Raw genomic sequence first — 18,204 nt, 5'->3', positions numbered from 1 at the left:
GAGTCAACGGCCAACTTTGCCTTCAATACTCGAACTCGGATCTATTTCGCAACTAACCGCTGAAGTTTACTGAAATTAGCTGGCTCACCATTGATTTCGTAGCTTCCAATTTACCAAAATCTCGACACTGAGACCACTTCTACAAACCGTCAACCTCCATCACGATCTACCAGCTCTGTTTTGAATCTGGGTTGATTATTTTCAAATCGGATCAGACGCTATTGAATTTCCGAACTCTCAGCCGAGGAATGACTGCTTTGATACCAATTGTCGTGTACTTAGGGTTTAGCCAAGGATTGGATTGTAAATCGAAAGAATCCGATGGGTTTAGGACCAAGAACAAAATGATTAGAGGGGGAAATTGGACAGAAATGGGAAAGATAACAAATAGAAATGAGGGGATGAGTTGAAGATCAGAACAGAGTGAGAGAAATTATCAGAACAGAAGGAAGAAATCAGAGAGAATTTGAGAGAGAAAAATAGGATTCAATTATCATTCAACATAATGATCTCATCCGTTTACAGTAACCTTTTATAGGCATATCTGGCTCCTAACTGAATGCATAACAACCCCTATGTGCTTCTAACCAATTGCTAAAATACCTCTTAACAACTATTATAAGCCTATTACCATATTACCCCTTTATTGCCCCTAGGGTCATGACATTAAGCAGACTTACACTAAAGTTTGAGATGTAGCCCAGATTTATGAGATTAAAACAAAAATCTCAGCTACAATGCAAGGAAATCGATCAAACACTGAATACTCCAATCTCCCGCAAATTTTATGGCAGGAGATGGATCATTATCAATGTATCAAGATGATTTACAGTGAAGATGCAGCCCTTCTAAAAAGGTTTGTTGAAAATGACAGGATTTATGAATTTCTTGCAGGTTTAAATATCGAGTTTGATGCAATAAGGGTATAGATATTTGGGAAGGATGACTTGTCGTCCCTAAATGAGACTCTAGCCATTGTTCGAGCTAAGGAAGGAAGGAGAGGAGTTATCCTTGAGCCTCCTACGATAGATAATTCAGCTCTAATAACAAGAAGTGTGACCCTTAATCATTCTAGTTCTGAGCAACAAGGTGAGGCTAAAAGAACACCAGATGGGTCTCAATCAAGTAAAGATCTATTGTGGTGTACTTATTGTAAGAAACTTAAACATACCATAGATAAATGTTGGAAGTTACATGGCAAACCTCAAGCTGAGAACAAAGGGACATTAGGCAAATAGAAAAGATTGAAGCAGGCATATGTGGCAAACACTCAGCAAGTTGGGGAAGGGGATTCTTAGAATAACTGACTGAATTTATTAAGGAAGAAATTACAAAGATGAAACAGTTAATTGGGTCACTAGAGAAACCAACTGGATCATTAGGTCCTTGTACCTTAACTTTTTCAGGTATTTCTTCCTTTTCTCATGCTCTAAATGCCTCAAATACTACCTTCTCAAGTGTCTAGATCATTGATTCAAGGGCCACAAATCACACGACTTGTTCCTCCCAAAAGTTTATCTCATATACCCCTTGTCCTAGCAATAGAAGGATAACTATAGCTGATGGTACAACAACTACAATAGCTTGTCAAGGAGATGTTTACATCAATGACTCTCTTATATTAAGCAATGCCCTGCATGTACCTAAGTTGTTTACTAACCTTATTTCAATCCAAAAACTCACCACAGATTCTAATTGTAGGGTGATTTTCCATCCCTCTTATTGTGAAATTAAGGAACAGGACACAAGGAGGATGATTAGGCATGCTAAAGAGAAAGAGGGTCTCTACTATCTTGAAGAACAAAGTGGACAAGAGAATAGGACAACTACGTTCTCCCCATTATCTTTTCTGACTAAGTCCTCAAAGTCACATTAAGAAAGAATTTGGATACAGCACCTACATTTTGGTCCTCCATCTTTTAATGTTCTTAGATTGATGTATCCTTTATTGTTCAAAGGATTAGTTGGAGAGGACTTTTAGTGTGATATATGTCAACTTACAAAACATAAGAGAACTTCATTTCCAGTTAGTATGAAAAGGAGCTCTTCTCCATTTGCTTTTATCCATAGTGACATATGGGGTCCCTCTCCCATTTCTAACATCACTGGGGCTCGGTGTTTTGTGTCTTTTATTGATGATTGTACTCGTGTTACTTGGGTTTATTTTTTAAAGAACAAATCTGAAGTGAACTCCATATTTCCAATTATCTATAATGTGGTGAGAACCCAATTCAATGTTGGGATTAAAAGAATCCAGTTTGATAATGCTAAGGACTATTTCAACCAGTTCCTTACTTCCTATTTTCAAGCAAGAGGCATTATCGATGAATTCTCTTGTGTTAATACCCCACAACAAAATGGGGTGGCCAAGAGAAAGAATGGACACCTTCTTACTATTACAAGGGCTCTCCTATTTCAAATAAATGTTCCAAAATAGTACTAGGGAGAAGCCATTTTAACTGCTCCTCACCTTATAAACAAATTGCCTTCAAGAAATCTAAATTCCCAAAGTCCACTCCAACTGTTTTCTCAATTCTTTCCACAAGTTTCAATTTCCAATGGTCTTGTGCCTAGAGTGTTTGGGTGTGTAGCATTTGTTCATCTACACTCTCAACACAGGGGAAAACTTGATCCTAGAGCTCTTAAATGCATCTTTGTAGGGTATTCACCTACTCAAAAAGGTTATAAGTGTTTCCATCCACCAACAAAAAAATTCTTTGTATCAATGGATGTTACATTTGCTGAACAAAATCGGTATTTTACTCAGTATTCTCTTCAGGGGGAGACCACAATAACTAAGGATAAGGACATAGACTTATTTCTACTTGAATTTCCATCGTCATTAGCCCCCTCTATTCCACACTTACAACCTATTGTTTCACCCTTACAACCTGCATATAATACTTAGTCCAAAACCCAAGAACAGGTACAATATGGTCCAACCTAGGAGCCTATACACTATCCACTTCAAGTATACTCAAGAAGAAAGGAACCAGCTACTCATCCGACACCTACTTGTCAAGCCTCGAGATTGAGGTTGGACAATTCTAGTATATTGGGTGTAATTCGTTCAAGATTGATTCTTGAATAGGAATAGAAAGTGCGAGAAGAAAGAGAAGGGTGAGAGACAAGCGAGAAATAGGATTAGTGGGAAAGAGATTCTATTATTTCTCAAAACATATCCCCCATCCTCATACCTGCAGGCCTTATGTAGTACCTACCTTCTAACTGTCATAGACCAAGGGTATAGCTGTAATTAGTTGAGTACTGGCTAAATTGTAATAAGCCAATAAGGGCTAATTCAAATGGCGCGCGCATGAGCTGTCTCCTAACGACCGCGCCAAGCTGTGTAATTCTCCTATAAATGAAGATAAGCTGAGGATGGGGAGGCATGTGAGGATTATTCCATAGTTTCCTTTCCCTCTCATTTCTCAATTCACGTTTCTCTCACCCTCTCTTAATCTCTCTCTCTCAATCTCTCCTCAATTCTACCCTCCTAAATCATTCCTTCCAAAATTACAGAAGGAAAACCTTCTTTAGATTCCGAGCTTGACCATTTGGTATCAAAGCCCACGACCTGGCGATAAGGATGGCCGACAGAACGCGAGCGAAGCAAATAGAGGTCAAACTGGACGCAATCGAGTTGGGATTGCAACAACACCAGGAGCAGGTAGACGATAGATTAGAGACACTGGAGTTAGGAATTCGGAATGCGCAGGAAGAGATCCTCCGGAGTAGATCGGATTACACAGCTACTCTAGATCAGGCCGTGACTGGAATCCGAGAAGAATTCTCGGGACTCAGCCAGCAACTATCGGCAGTTCTGAGCATGTTCGCTCGGCAGCCAAATGTCAGCTTACCAACAGATTTTCCCCCAAGGTCAACGACGACACCAATACTGACTGCACCGGTGAATAGATTGCGACCTCAAGAACCAACGGAAGTGGGAGAGGGAGCACATCAAAGGGGATATGGGGGTATCAATTCCGCTCAACCGGGGTTGAGGATGGAGATTTCGACCTTCGATCGGGACAGACCGAGGTGGTGGATACGCAAATGTGAACGCATGTTTTATCAACATCGAATCGCAGAAGGTGATAAGGTATGTATGGTGCTTCCCACTTAGATGATGTGGTGGATGCGTTGTTCCAAAATTGGAGTCATGGCCAGTTGGATTTGAGTTGGCCAGAGTTTGTTAACCAATTGTGCAAAAGGTTTGGAGAGAAGACCAGATCGGATGTAATTGAGGAGTTTAACAAATTGAAACAGAATGGAACAGTAGAGGAGTACCAAACTAGATTTGAAGAATTGAGTTCCATGCTCTCATTGTCACAACCTTACCTAGATGAGGAGTACTTTGTTTCGAGTTTTATCAGCGGGCTGGAGGAGTTAATTAGGCTGACGGTTAAGATTTCATACCCCACCACGGTAGCACAAGCAGCTAAACAAGCTCGGTTGCACGAGCTTTCGATGGAAACTTTTGCTAGGAGACATAAGTTGTCGTCCAAAAACAGCAGGGAGGATCACACCTACGGGGGATATCATAGGGGAAGTAATTTCCAAGGGCCGAGAGGAGGACCTACCAGTAAAGCTCTCCCACCTGTGACCCAACCAAGACACCTAACGGTGGACCAAAAGAGACAGCTAGGCCTATGTTTCCGTTGTGGTGAAAAGTATGGACAAGGTCACCAGTGTAAGAAACTCCTACTTATTATGGAAGGTCAGGAGGAAGTAGAGGAGGAGGAAGCGGGAACGGGCGAAAATGAAGAATTGCCTGAGGAAAACGAAGGGGATGAGATCTCAATGCACGCCTTACAGGGCCAAGCAGCGGGGAGAGTCATAAAGGTGACAGGGGTGGCTTGGAAAAGGAAGATAGTTGTGTTGATAGACAATGGCAGCACACATAGTTTTCTAGATGATACCACAGCCCACAACCTACAGTGCAACCTCCAGGAGACTCCCCCACTGTCAGTCCTAATAGCTGATGGGACCCGAATGGTAAGCCAACTAAGATGTATGGGTTTCAAGTGGCTAATGAGTGGACGAGAATTCTCGACAGACCTGAAAATACTCAAGCTGGGAGGGTGCCATATCATGTTGGGGGTAGACTGGATGAAGACGGTGAGCCCCTTAGTATTCGATTTTAACACTCTGGAAGTGACCTTTAACTTGGAGGGCCAACAGGTTACTTTACATGGGAGTCAAGAAACAGGGGAGTGTAGGGTTGTTTCAAGGAAACGGATTCAAAAGTTACTGGAACAGGGAAGTACCATCGTGGGACAGCTGCACTCCATTTATGCTGTGGACGTGGGGTTAATGACAGCTGAAGAACAGAAGTTTGTTGCACCAAGGAACACTGCCTTGGCAACAGAGGATAGTAAGGTACACTTCCCTTTACCCATTTATAACTTGCTAATGGAATTTGAGAATCTGTTTGCCACTCCCCAAACCTTACCACCCCATCGAATCCTTGACCATTCCATTCACCTTAAACTCAACAATGAACCAGTCAATTTAAAGGCTTATCAATATTCTCCCATACAAAAGGCCAAAATAGAAAAACTCATAAAAGAAATGTTGTCCAAAAACTTGATACAACCCAGCCAAAGCCCATATGCCTCACCAGTCCTCCTAGTGAAAAAGAAAGATGGCACTTGGAGGTTTTGTGTGGATTATAGGCAACTCAACTCACTAACCATCAAGAACCAATTCCCTATACCTATTATTGAAGACCTCTTAGACGAATTAACAGGCGCATCCATTTTTTCTAAGCTTGACTTGACCTCCGGATACCACCAAATCCGAATGAACTTAGCCGATTGTCCTAAGACAGCTTTTAGAACCCATCAAGGACATTATGAATTCTTGGTAATGCCTTTCGGCCTCACCAATGCGCCTGCAACCTTCCAAGCATTGATGAACCACATTTTTGCTCCCTATTTGCGCAAATTCGTTTTGGTCTTTTTCGATGACATCCTCATTTACAGCACTACCTTAGACCAGCATCTATCCCACCTCAAGTTGGCATTTCAGATCCTTAGATTCCATAAGCTGTATGTGAAAAGGTCTAAATGCTCATTCGCAGAAGGGAAGGTTGAATACTTGGGTCATATCATATCTGGCCAAGGAGTTAGTACTAATCCTCACAAAATTGAAGCTATGAAGGCCTGGCCCCAGCCACAAACCCTAAAGGAACTAAGAGGCTTCCTAGGCCTGACTGGTTATTATAGGCGCTTCATAAAAGGGTATGGAATGATTAGCAAGCCACTGACCACACTGCGTAAGAAGAATAACTTCAGTTGGGGTCCAAAAGTAGAGGACGCCTTTGAATCCCTTAAAGCAGCCATGTCGCAAGCTCCAACACTGGCTCTACCTGATTTTTCCAAGGAGTTTATTTTGGAAACGAATGCGTGTGACACCGGTATAGGGGCGGTGCTTAGCCAGGGAGGGCGACCAGTGGCCTATCTAAGTCAAACATTGGCCCCACAACATCAGGGCTTAAGTATATATGACAAGGAGTTGTTGGCAATTCTAATGGCTGTAGAGAAATGGAGATACTACTTAGAGGGCAAGAAGTTCACCATTAAGACGGACCACGAGAGCCTCAAATTCTTAGCCCAGCAAAGGGTACACAACCAGTTACAGAGGAAGGGAATTACCAAACTCATGGGCTTTAACTTCATCATTTTATACCGCAAAGGAAAGGAAAACAAGGCAGCCGATGCTCTGTCCCAGAGAGATGTGCCAGCCGCTTGTCAAGCCATTTCGGCCGTGGTTCCAGATTGGGTGCAAGACATTACCCATAGCTATGATCAGACCCCCTGGATCAAAGAGCTACTGATCAGGCTTTCCGCGCAGGCCACTAATGATTCTAACTACCAATTAAAAGGGGGATTATTGAGATTCCAGAACAGAGTGGTGATTGGGGAAGACGAATTGTTGAAGCAGAAGATACTTTAGAGCTTGCATGACTCCCCCATAGGTGGACATTCCGGGCTCAATGTAACCTACCGGCGGGTAAGACAACTTTTTTACTATAAGGGCCTTAAAAAAGATGTCACCAGGTTTGTCACGGAATGCACTACTTGTCAACGGTGCAAACATGAGCAAATTCCTTATCCAGGCCTTCTTCAACCCCTGGACATACCCTCACAAGCCTAGGAACTAATCTCAATGGACTTCATTGAAGGCCTCCCAAAATTTGAAGGTGCTGACACTCTTTTGGTGGTAGTAGACAAGTTGACTAAATTCAGCTACTTCCTCACGTTGGCTCATCCGTTCATAGCCACTGAAGTCGCAAGGAAACTAATGGATTCAGTATTCAAAATCCATGGGTTACCTAAGGCGATAGTCTCTGATCGTGATAAAGTATTTACAAGCCAGTTTTGGAAGTCATTATTTCAAGGGCTTGGCATTAAGCTTCATCTTTCTTCTGCCTACCATCCGGAGACAAACGAATAGACTGAAAGAGTCAACAAATGTCTCGAGACTTACCTTAGATGCTTGTGTGTTTCCAAACCAAGAAGCTGGAGTCGTTGGGTAGCTCTTGCCCAATGGTGGTATAACACCAACTACCATACCGCACACAAGAGAACTCCTTTCGAAGCTCTATTCGGGTATCTGCCACCCATCATACTGGCTGTAATGCACTACTCTCCTCAGGAAACATCCGCAAATCAGTACCTAAAGGACAGACAAGAAGCCCTACTAACTATTAAACAGGAATTGGCCCTAGCCAGTCAGCGGATGAAGCAGTTGGCCGATAAGCATCGCACAGAGCGTCAGTTTGAGGAAGGAACGAAGGTTTACTTAAAGGTAAAAAGGTTCCAACAATACCTTTTTCACAAGGGACCAATCTCTAAACTCAGTCCTAAATTCTATGGGCCCTTCAAGATCGTGGCAAAGGTAGGACCTGTCGCCTATTGTCTCCAGTTGCCTGAGGGCGTGGGCCTCCATCGAGTGTTCCACGTCTCCCTGCTAAAAAGATCCATTGGACCAGCTGACAGTTCCAGCAATACACTGCCCACTCCACTTGAAGACATCGAGACCAACGCTGAACCAGTGGCCATGTTGGACAGACGAGTGGTTTACCAAGACCAGGCTCCACTGACGCAAGTATTAGTGCAATGGTCTAACCACCATCCGGATAACGCCTAATGGGAACATCTCCTTGACCTACTGTAACGTTTTCCTAGAATTACAAGTCTACTGTAATTTCTTAGAGACAAGAAATATTTTAAGAATCATGCTAGGTGTACACCCATTTTGTACATCTTTGGCTACATAAGGGGGTATTATGACCAAAATACCATGCGCCTCATGAGGGGTTTTTTTGTCATAATACCCTCTTATGTAGCCCAAGATGTACAAAATGGGTGTACCAATAGCATTTTCCATATTTTAAGGGGAGGGAATTGTCATAGACCAAGGGTATAGCTGTAATTAGTTGAGTAATGGCTAAATTGTAATAATCCAATAAGGGCTAATTCAAATGGCGCGCACATGGGCTGTCTCCTAACGGTCGCGCCAAGCTATGTAAGTCTCCTATAAATGAAGATAAGCTGAGGATGGGGAGGCATGTAAGGATTATTCCACAGCTTCCTTTCCCTCTCATTTCTCAATTCATGTTTCTCTCGCCCTCTCTTAATCTCTCTCTCTCTCAATCTCTCCTTCTCAATTCTTCCCACCTAAATCATTCCTTCTAGAATTATGGAAGGAAAACCTTCTTCAAATTCCGAGCTTGACACTGTGTAATTCTCCTATAAATGAAGATAAGCTGAGGATGGGGAGGCATGTGAGGATTATTCCACAGTTTCCTTTCCCTCTCATTTCTCAATTCACGTTTCTCTCGCCCTCTCTTAATCTCTCTCTCTCAATCTCTCCTTCTCAATTCTTCCCGCCTAAATCATTCCTTCCAAAATTACGGAAGGAAAACCTTCTTCAGATTCCGAGCTTGACACTAACTTAATCATAACCAAAAGGAAGTAATCTGTTATACAATTAACTACCCAATCTTCTAACCGATTAACCACCTAGCTAACTATTAAGACAAGTGGCTATATCTTTCTAACAAAACACATGTTTTCCCTTAGGGTCGTGACAATCCCCTCCCCTTCAAACAATTCTTGTCCTTAAGAATTAGAGTAGTCTAGCAACCCTTGGGAATTGCTTCAACAAATCAAGAAGGTATTCCTAGGTGGTGTGATCGGGATGTAGATGGGACCATTGCACCAAAACTTGGGTTAAGGGTGAAGACCCTGGTACACAAGTCGTTTCTCCACAATGGCACAAGGCTCTACCACTTCCTCCAATTCGTCCACTATGGGTGGCAAAGTTTGGCTAGCAGAAGAACTTAGCTCTATAGATCTCTTAAGTAATGAGACATGAAATACAAGGTGGGTGTTCACTCCCTCTAGAAGTTGCAACTTATAAGCAACTTTGCCCACTTTAGCAACAATGGGATAAGGCCTGAAGTATTTGGAACTAAGTTTAGAAGCTGAAATTGATATATAGGGGTGTAGTAATAACTGTTCAACCATAAGGTAGACCTTGTCCCCCAAGTTGAATGATCTATCACTCCTCTTTTTATCAGTTGCCTACTTCATACGGTTTTGGGTTGTGGCCAATTCCCGCTTTAGAACCGTAAACATTTGCTACCTTTGTTGTAAGTAGTGCCCCAAGGCAGCCATAGTAGGAGGGGATTCAGAAATGGTAGGAAGTAGTGAACGTTTATACCCAAACATTACCTCAAAAGGACTCCTCTCAATAGCACTATGGTAGATGGAATTGTACCACCACTGTGCCAGGGATAGCTATTTGTTCCAGCTAGTGTTCTAAAACGCGGCCTAAGCGACCGCCGAGGCATTAGGAGGCCCCTAACCGCTGTGGTTAAGTGCAAATCAACACCCCTAGGCGTTGGGCCAAATTAATCGAGCCCAATCAACACCTAAGCAACCCAAGTGGTGCCTAGCCGCATGGGTCGTGCGCCACTTGGGCCACCTAGCAGAGTGGATCGGTATTTTCCCTTTCTCTTTCTCTTTCCCTTTCGGTATTTTCCCTTTCCTTTTCTCTCTCTCTCTCTTGTTGTTTCTCTCTCTCGTCACGCACCACTTAGGTCGTCTCTCTTGGACTTGTCACCGCCACCAATCTCGTCGTTTCTCTCTCTCTCTCTCTTGCCGCCGATCTCATCATTTCTCTCTCTCTCTCTCGCCACTGCCGCCAATCGTCTCTTCGTCGTTCTCTCCCTGTTAGTTCTTGCTCTTCTTCCTCCAGTACGTATGGCCATTATTTGGGTTTGTAGTTCTTCATTCGGTACAAAAAATTGCTACTTGGCTACTGTAGCAGCTACTTGTTGTTGCTACAGGAGCAACAGCAGCGTTGCTGTAACAGCTACTTGTTGTTGTTGCTGCTTGTTGCAGGAGCAACAGCAAAAAGCAACCGTGCACACGCTTGCTATTGTTGATGCTGGATTTCCTTGGTTAAGGTCTAAATTTTGCACTTGTTCATCTTTCTTATTTGTCTGGATTTCTTGTTTGATTCTATTGTTTGTAAAGCCTATAAGCTAGAGATGGGAAATGGGCGGGCTGGCCCGACCCGGCCAGCATCCCGCCTGGCCCACCCATTTGGTGGGCCAGGCCGAATTTGGCTCGCGAGGGAGACGGGTTGGGCCTAGGAAATGGAAATTGGGGTCAGGCACGACCCTGTGGTCCTTAATAAATGGGCCAAAACGGGTCGGGCCGTGGGCCTGCTAGGCTGGCCCGTGAGCCATTTATTTTTAATTTTTTAAATATTTTTTATTTTTTTCTTAAATGTAACTAATATTTTTTAAAATATGTTCATAAGTAAACAATGTTTACTTATAATTTTTATGTTTGTAAAATTATGTTTACAAATATTACAGTAAACATTACAGTAAAATTATGTTTACAAACATAATTATGTTTACAAATATTACAGTAAACATTATAGTAAAATTATGTTTACAAACATTACAATAAAATTATGTTTACAGTAAACATAATTTTTAATTATTATGTTTCAAATATGTTTATAATTACTAATTATAAACATAATTTTTAAAATATTTTTTTTATTTTTGGGTGGGTCAGGCCGAGCCATTTTAGTAGGCCAGTTGGTGGGCCAGCCCACGGGCCATTTTGGTGGGTCGGGCAGGGGCCACGGGCCACATATCACTGGCCCGACATGGCCCTCATTTTGCTGGGTGGGCCGGGCCGGCCCATTTGCAATCTCTACTATAAGCTGTGTTTCACAAAGTCTAAACCCTAAACTTAATAATCTATGTTAATGTTTCATAAAGTCGTTAGCTAGCTGTCTATTTTAATTCAATGTTAATTACTCAGGAAAAAAAAGAAAAAAAAAAGAGTCAAATGATGTCGTATGAGACTAGGACTACGGGAGAATCATCCGAGGCCTCCTTAGTTCTTAAAAGAAAGTCAAATGATGTCGAATGGGAGTATGAAATGTTAATTGATCCGAAGAATATGGATAAAGTTAAATGCAAGTTGTGTGATAAAGTAATGTCTAGAGGTGTTTACAAAGTAAAAGAACATATCGGCCCATTTTTGAAAATGTTTTTGCATGTCCAAAATCTTCTCCGGATGATCATGCCAAATGCAAGAATGCTATTACCGAGGCAAAGAGTAAGAAGGAGAATAAGGAGGAAGATTTGATGAGATCCTCTGTTAATATCTCTGAAAGGGGGGAAAGGGATGATGAAGATGAATTGTAAGAGTTAGGGAGCAAAAAAACGCCCCGTACTCTTGGCCTTATGGATAAGTTTGCAAGCTCCATTAGCCCTAAAACTTGTTTTAGTGCAGAAATGACACAAAGGCAACAAAATATCAACGAAGCACTCTTTAAAAAGAAAACACAATCTGTTCATGAATATTGTGCTAGATGGGTGTACGAAACTGGTATACCTTTCAATGCTATTGATTATGATAGTTTCAAATTGTTTGTTGAGGCGGTTAGTCAATTTGGGCCGGGCTTCAAACCTCCCAATCAATACCAGTTGAGGGAACCATTATTAAAAAGAGACGTTAACAAAACGAAAGAGTTACTGAAGAAGCATAAAGAAGAGTGGGCACGAAATGGGTGCTCCATTATGACAAACAGAAAAAGGAGGAGCATCATGAACCTGTGTGTTAATTCTAACGCAGGTACTACTTTTCTTTCTTCCAGAGAGTCTTCGAATAAAGCACATACAAGTGAACTCATCTTTGAGTATGTGGACAAGTGCATTGAGCAAGTTGGGCCACACAATGTCATCCAAGTAGTAACCGACAATGCTGCCAACAAAATGGGAGCAACAAAATTGTTGAAGGTGAAGAGGCCAAATATCTTTTGAACGTCATGTGCTACTCACACCATCAATTTGATACTTGAAACTATTGAAAAACTGTCTAAGTATAAGAAAGTCATTGATCAGGCCAAGAGTTTGACAATCTTCATTTATGCACATCATAAGACCTTGTCCTTAATGAAGTCATTTACGAAGAAGAGGGATATAGTGAGATCGGGAGTCACTAGATTCGCTTCTTCTTTCCTTACTCTGTAGAGTTTGATGGAGAAAAAGGCCAAAATGAGAATAATGTTTACCAGCTCTGAATGGGAGGAGTGCAAATGGTCAAAAACTGTTAAAGAGAAAGTAGCCTATGATATTGTGATAAGCATTTCTTTTTAGAATGGTGTGACTATATGCCTTAGGTTTTTTACACATTTGGTAAAGGTGCTTCGAATTGTTGATGCAGATAGAAAACCTTCTATGGGCTTTTTATATGGAGAGATTAAGCAAACAAAGGAACATATTAAGAAGGCCCTAAATAATCTTGAGAAGAACTATTAGCCTGTTATAAAGATTATTGAAGCAAGGGTAAAAGATAGGCTAGATAGTCCACTATATTTTACAACTTATGTTTTGAATCCCTACTACTTTTTCAAGGATATGGATATACAACTTGATCATGAAGTGATGGATGAGTGTTTTAACTGTGTAGAGATGTTTTATGATAGTGAATTGCAAGGCCATGTTATAAATGTTGAGTTGCCAAAGTATACTTGTAAAAAGTGAGCTTTTGGAAAACCGTGGGCAGCTCAAAGGTGTGCAAAAATGATGAAAATTATAATCCAAGTATAAAATTCCTTTAATCCTTTCTATTGTGTATTAGTGTATAAATTTGTTTACTTTATACTTGTTTGACCTATGTAGTTACATGGTGGATGACTTATGGAAATCAAACTCCAAACTTGCAACGAATGGCAAAAAGGATCCTCTCATTAACCACTAGTTCATTTAATTGTGAAAGAAATTGGAGCATTTTTGAAGGGGTTAAGTGTATATTTTAAAACGTTTTTAATATTTTAATTTCATTATCTCTATAAATTATATTTATTTAATATCAATTAGTTATCCTTATCCACTTATAAATATTGATATTGCTTTTAATTTATTTATGTAGATACATACGAAGAAAAGAAATAAACTAGACATGAATCGATTGAACAACCTAGTTTATGTCCAATTTAATGTGAAATTGATGAACAAGCAAAAAAGGAAGAAGGAAATGAATGTTGATGTGCTACTTGCTAGTGATGCTAGTAATGTACAAAGATAGATCGTTGATGGAGGAGATGATAAAGAAGTTGAGCTTGGTACAGGGCTCACTTGGGAAGTGATTGGTGAAGCATCCAGAGCAAACGAAATGCTTCAACCTCAAAGAAATTCTAGGGTGAGAGAGCTTCATGAAGATGATTTTCAATCAGAAGAATTATAAGCAAGAAATCAATGAATTTGATTTTGAGTCCTGTGTGGGAAGAATATGGAGAGTAAGAAGTCTAATTAAATAGTTAGATTCTTTGAATATGATTTATGTTGCATTATTGCTACTTCTGTCTTCTTGAACTTAGAACTAATCTAACAGTTTGTTTTATCATACTTAATTTCATTATTTCACTTGTCTTTCCAACTTTAATTTATCTGAAAATAACATCAAATTATATCAAAAAGTTAAAAAAAAAAAACATTTTTCCTAGGCCCCGCCTAGGTGTTAGGCCCCAGTCTGGCGCCCGACTAGTGCCTAGCGCGTTTTAGAACGCTGGTTTCAGCTCTTAGGAGTGGTGAAACACATACACCTTAGGTATGCCTCAAGACACTAGTTGACCCTCTCGGTTTGGCCATCGGTCTGTAGGTGACATGTGGTTGACATATACAATCCCACTCCCAACACCTCTCAATTTATCAATTGTGAAGTGTTTTCCAATTGGGTTAACATCCTCGTCTTGCTACCATAGCAAAAGAACATATTTCCAGGACAGCCAGCAATAGGAAAACTACTGGTAACAAACCAGGGAACTTTTGGAGTTTGTAGAACAAAATTAAAATCTCTAATTGAAATAACAACCCATAAAAAAACTAATTGCAACAACAAATTGAATCACAATAAAACCAGAGACAGGAGGAACAAAGAAAACAGAAACAAAAGGGGAACACAATGGCAGCAGTGGAGATATGTGTTGGTGTGAGATGGAGTGATGCAATGGCAGCTGTGGAGAGACAGTGTCTGGCAGCACAATGGAATGTAGCAGAAAGATGCAACATGACAGTGTGCGGTGGTTCAGCAACAATGAAATGAAGCAAATGCAGAAAAAAAAAAAGACAGTGTGACCTGGAGCAGCAGCACAACAGAATGTGGCAGAGAGTGCAATGCTATGGTGTGTGGCGGTTCAGTACCAGTGAAATGAAGCAAACACAGACCTTTCACAACGGCAATGGTGCTCTCTCAGCAGTGGCTCTCCTCGCAGCAGTCTTCAATATGAGTTTGGTGTTTGAGACCCCAAGGGCATAATTGTTTGTCTTTTTGTCAAGGCTAGTATGTATTTTTTTATTAATGTTGAGGGTAAAAAGGGAATTGCAAAAAATTATGAAGGAATGAAATGGGGATTCCATCAGCTATTGGAGGGAATGCCCATTCCCACATGTGACGGAATGGGCATTCCCTAGGGAATTGTCGATTCCATTTTAGAGGAGCAACCTAATGCACATTTTCCTGATTCCAATTCCCTCCACCCCCATTCCATCCAACCAAACATAACCTTAGATTGCTCTCTCACCAAATGTACCATATAATGCAAAAGTAAAATATCTTCTAAGTTTGAGACTACCTCCAATCGAGAAAGCTAATTCTATGAAAGAGGACACTTGAATCAAAGCAGTTTTATTTCTCCACAACATCTTCCAAAGGAAAGCTTCTCTACCTTTATTACACTAAGGACCACGTGAGATGACTTAACAAAAAAGCCTCTATCACTCGACAATTTACACCCAATTGTCTTCTCCACGCCTCTTGAATGATTGTGCAAAATGTTAAGAAACTTTCTCAAAGGAGTAAGTCAAAAAAATTCTGTGTGAAAATAAGGGCCAAGCTAGATTACAAAGATAGAAGAGAAGAATTTATTCAACTATATCCAAGATAAGTATTACAAGGTATAATAAATAAGACCATGAAATAATTTGAACAAGCAAAAGATTGTACAGCCCCTAAAAAAAACCATTGAACCAGGGGAAGCAGAGCTATAAATGTCCCCTTTTCATGCCTTCTTGAACTTGAGGGACCAAGAGTGATGCCTCCAGCCAATTTGGACCTAAATAGAAATAAAGGAACTGCTAGATTAGCATATTCTCCATCCAAATTTAATCCATTTCCATCCCTTTATTGGTGTTCCACCTATAGACCTAAGATGCATATAGGGATCTTATTGATTGTTGAGGTGCATGCAAATACTGCCAAAACATATCCATGGGAATAATATAGCAGAAGTCATCTGCAGGTGCTGCACACACTCAGAGGAAGACTCATAGGAGAGTTGAATGAAGACAGTGGAGGCGAAAAGGATTTCTTACCACAAATACCATCATTGACCCGGGATGAAAATATGGAAAGTGGAACATGGCCTGCATTGCGACAATAGAATTTGCCATGGGGGCACGCTGATGTTCCTGCAATTCAAAACAATAAAATATACATATATATATAACAGAAAGAGAGAGAGGGGGAGGGGGTGTTAGGACACAGCTCATTTTGTAGCGTAATAACAAATTAAGAGCCCAAAATCTAAGGTGGTATTGAAAATAATAAAATAGGAGATCCCGTGGGAGCAAGTAGAAACAGAAAATGGGATGATAAGAAGGGGAGGAGAAAAAAGGGCAGACCAGGCTCGTCTGAGCCATCAGGGCAGTCGCAGAAGTTGTCGTTAAGCTGAGACTTGCTGAATTTCTTCGATCCGTTTCTGCACTTGATAGTAGCCGACGACGATAACAGTGGCTTGTAATAAAACTCATCTGTTGTCATTTTTATTTTCGGGATTAGTGTTGTTTGTCGCCCAAATCCATGAATGATGATGATGATGAAAACAATAAGCACATACACACACTTATGGAGAGAGAGAGAGAGAGAGAGAGAGAGAGGACCTTGGGGATCAATTCCGAGTAGGTCTTTGGAGGGAAGAGAAGCGGATCTACCAAGTAAAATTGCCAAGCATAGCAGCAGCAGCAGAAAGAAGAATGGGGATTGGGTTGTCCTTGCTTTCATTCTTCTGCAGGCAGCCAAAAACCCTAGCAATTATTTACTGCTACACTCTCTCTTATCACTTTTGCTGCCCCCAAATGTAAATGTTGATTGATTGGTTGGCAAAATAAATACACAAATATGCAACGCAATCTCCGACGGAACAAGAACAAACCTCCTCCCCGCCTCCCAAAGATCTTCTTCAAAGATCAGAGATCAAAGTGAGCCAAAAGGCGTCTCTCTCTCTCTCTCTCTATCTATCTCTCTCTCTCTCTCTCACAGAGGGATGAATCAGCAGGACCAATCGGTGGCGCCGTGCCTGTGCCTGCGCCTCTCTCTTCTTCAATTCGAACTGGCGCGCGACGACGTCGTTGTTCCCTCCTGCCTTCATTCATTGGCCCTCTTTGTTGTAGCTTAAAATCTACAATTTCTAGTTTTTACCTTCAAAAAAATTAAGATGTAGTGTTTGTTTTAACTTATAAAATTCTAACTTATAGCTTCTACTAGCTTTTAGAAGGGGTAGAAGCTGGCTTTTTCAAAGTTAGGGTACCCCAGCTTTTACAACTTTTGCTTAAATAATTATATTTTTATGATAATTTTGTCCTTATTTTTAGTAAAAAATTACCCTCTTATCTACGCAATCATGGGGTTTTTTTTTCCACCGCCATCTCCATTTTCAAATCTCTTCCTCTCTCTCGTCATCTTCCTCTCTCTATAATTTAATTAATTTTTTTATAACACTTGAAACTTATAAATATACACTAATTAATTTTTAAATTATCATCCTATAACTACTAAGGGTATTATGGACAATTATACAAAAATAAGTTATTTTACAGCTTATGGTATCAAACACCACAACTATTTAACTATAACTTCTAAGAAACTGCAGCAAACAGGTTCACAACTTATTCTAAGTTTTAAAAATTATAATCTAAGAAGCTATCAGTTATAATTTCTTTAATTAAGCTGCAACAAACGGGGCCATTCTTCTCTTTCAATAGGTATCTTGGGATGACGGGAAATTTGCAAAAATAGGACTTTCAGTGCTAAACTTTGTAAAAATATGACACTTTAAAAATCTTTGCAAAATTAGTACTTTTAAAATTTATTTGGACAAAAATACCCTTACTTTAAATTAGTGATAGGACCTTATCTTATCTTCTCCCAATCACATTCTCACTCAACCACTATCAATCTCTATCGCTCGTCTTTCTCTATCTCCATCTCAGTATTGTTATTTCTTCAAAGTCATTGTTGTTATTCACTCGCCAAAGTGTTATTATTTCTTCATCAATCGTCTTTTTCAAACTCATTGTTGTTATTCATTAAGTGTTGTTGCTTTCACACATTAATCGTCTTCTCTCCATCTAGATATTAATTATTTTCCTATCTTCGAAGAGATTTGGTCAACGAGGCTGAATAGTTTGGGTGAGTTCAGGATAGGTTATCCTTTTTTCTGTTATTTTTTGAATGAAAAAGTAATGAGTGAAAAATATACATTTCGCTAGTTTGGACATGTATCGGTTGATATATTGACAATTTACATCATGATATATTTCAACCGATATAGGTTCAAACACAGAAGTATCATGAAAAATGATATATCGATTTTTATATC

General features: G+C 40.4%; 1 protein-coding gene across 2 annotated transcripts in view; it reads right to left on the bottom strand.

Moving 5' to 3' along the window:
- LOC127800262 (glucosidase 2 subunit beta) overlaps window positions 1-16,909 on the bottom strand; it is an 80,744-nt gene extending 63,835 nt beyond the window's left edge. Inside the window, exons 1-4 of one of the 2 annotated variants that reach the window (XM_052334786.1) lie at window positions 16,759-16,907; window positions 16,487-16,611; window positions 16,229-16,357; window positions 15,920-16,015 (exon numbers count right to left, since the gene is read on the bottom strand). In XM_052334786.1, the coding sequence (XP_052190746.1) occupies window positions 15,920-16,015; window positions 16,229-16,357; window positions 16,487-16,607 (346 nt within the window). In that variant the 5' untranslated portion in view covers window positions 16,608-16,611; window positions 16,759-16,907. Of the gene's footprint in view, window positions 1-15,919; window positions 16,016-16,228; window positions 16,358-16,486 lie in introns of both variants that reach the window. The other variant, XM_052334779.1, reaches the window with a different exon arrangement.
- Window positions 16,910-18,204: the final 1,295 nt, after the last annotated feature.

Source organism: Diospyros lotus, chromosome 1, assembly GCF_014633365.1.
Source record: "Diospyros lotus cultivar Yz01 chromosome 1, ASM1463336v1, whole genome shotgun sequence".
Taxonomy (NCBI): Eukaryota; Viridiplantae; Streptophyta; class Magnoliopsida; order Ericales; family Ebenaceae; genus Diospyros; species Diospyros lotus.
This window is presented reverse-complemented; position numbering and strand designations above follow the sequence as displayed.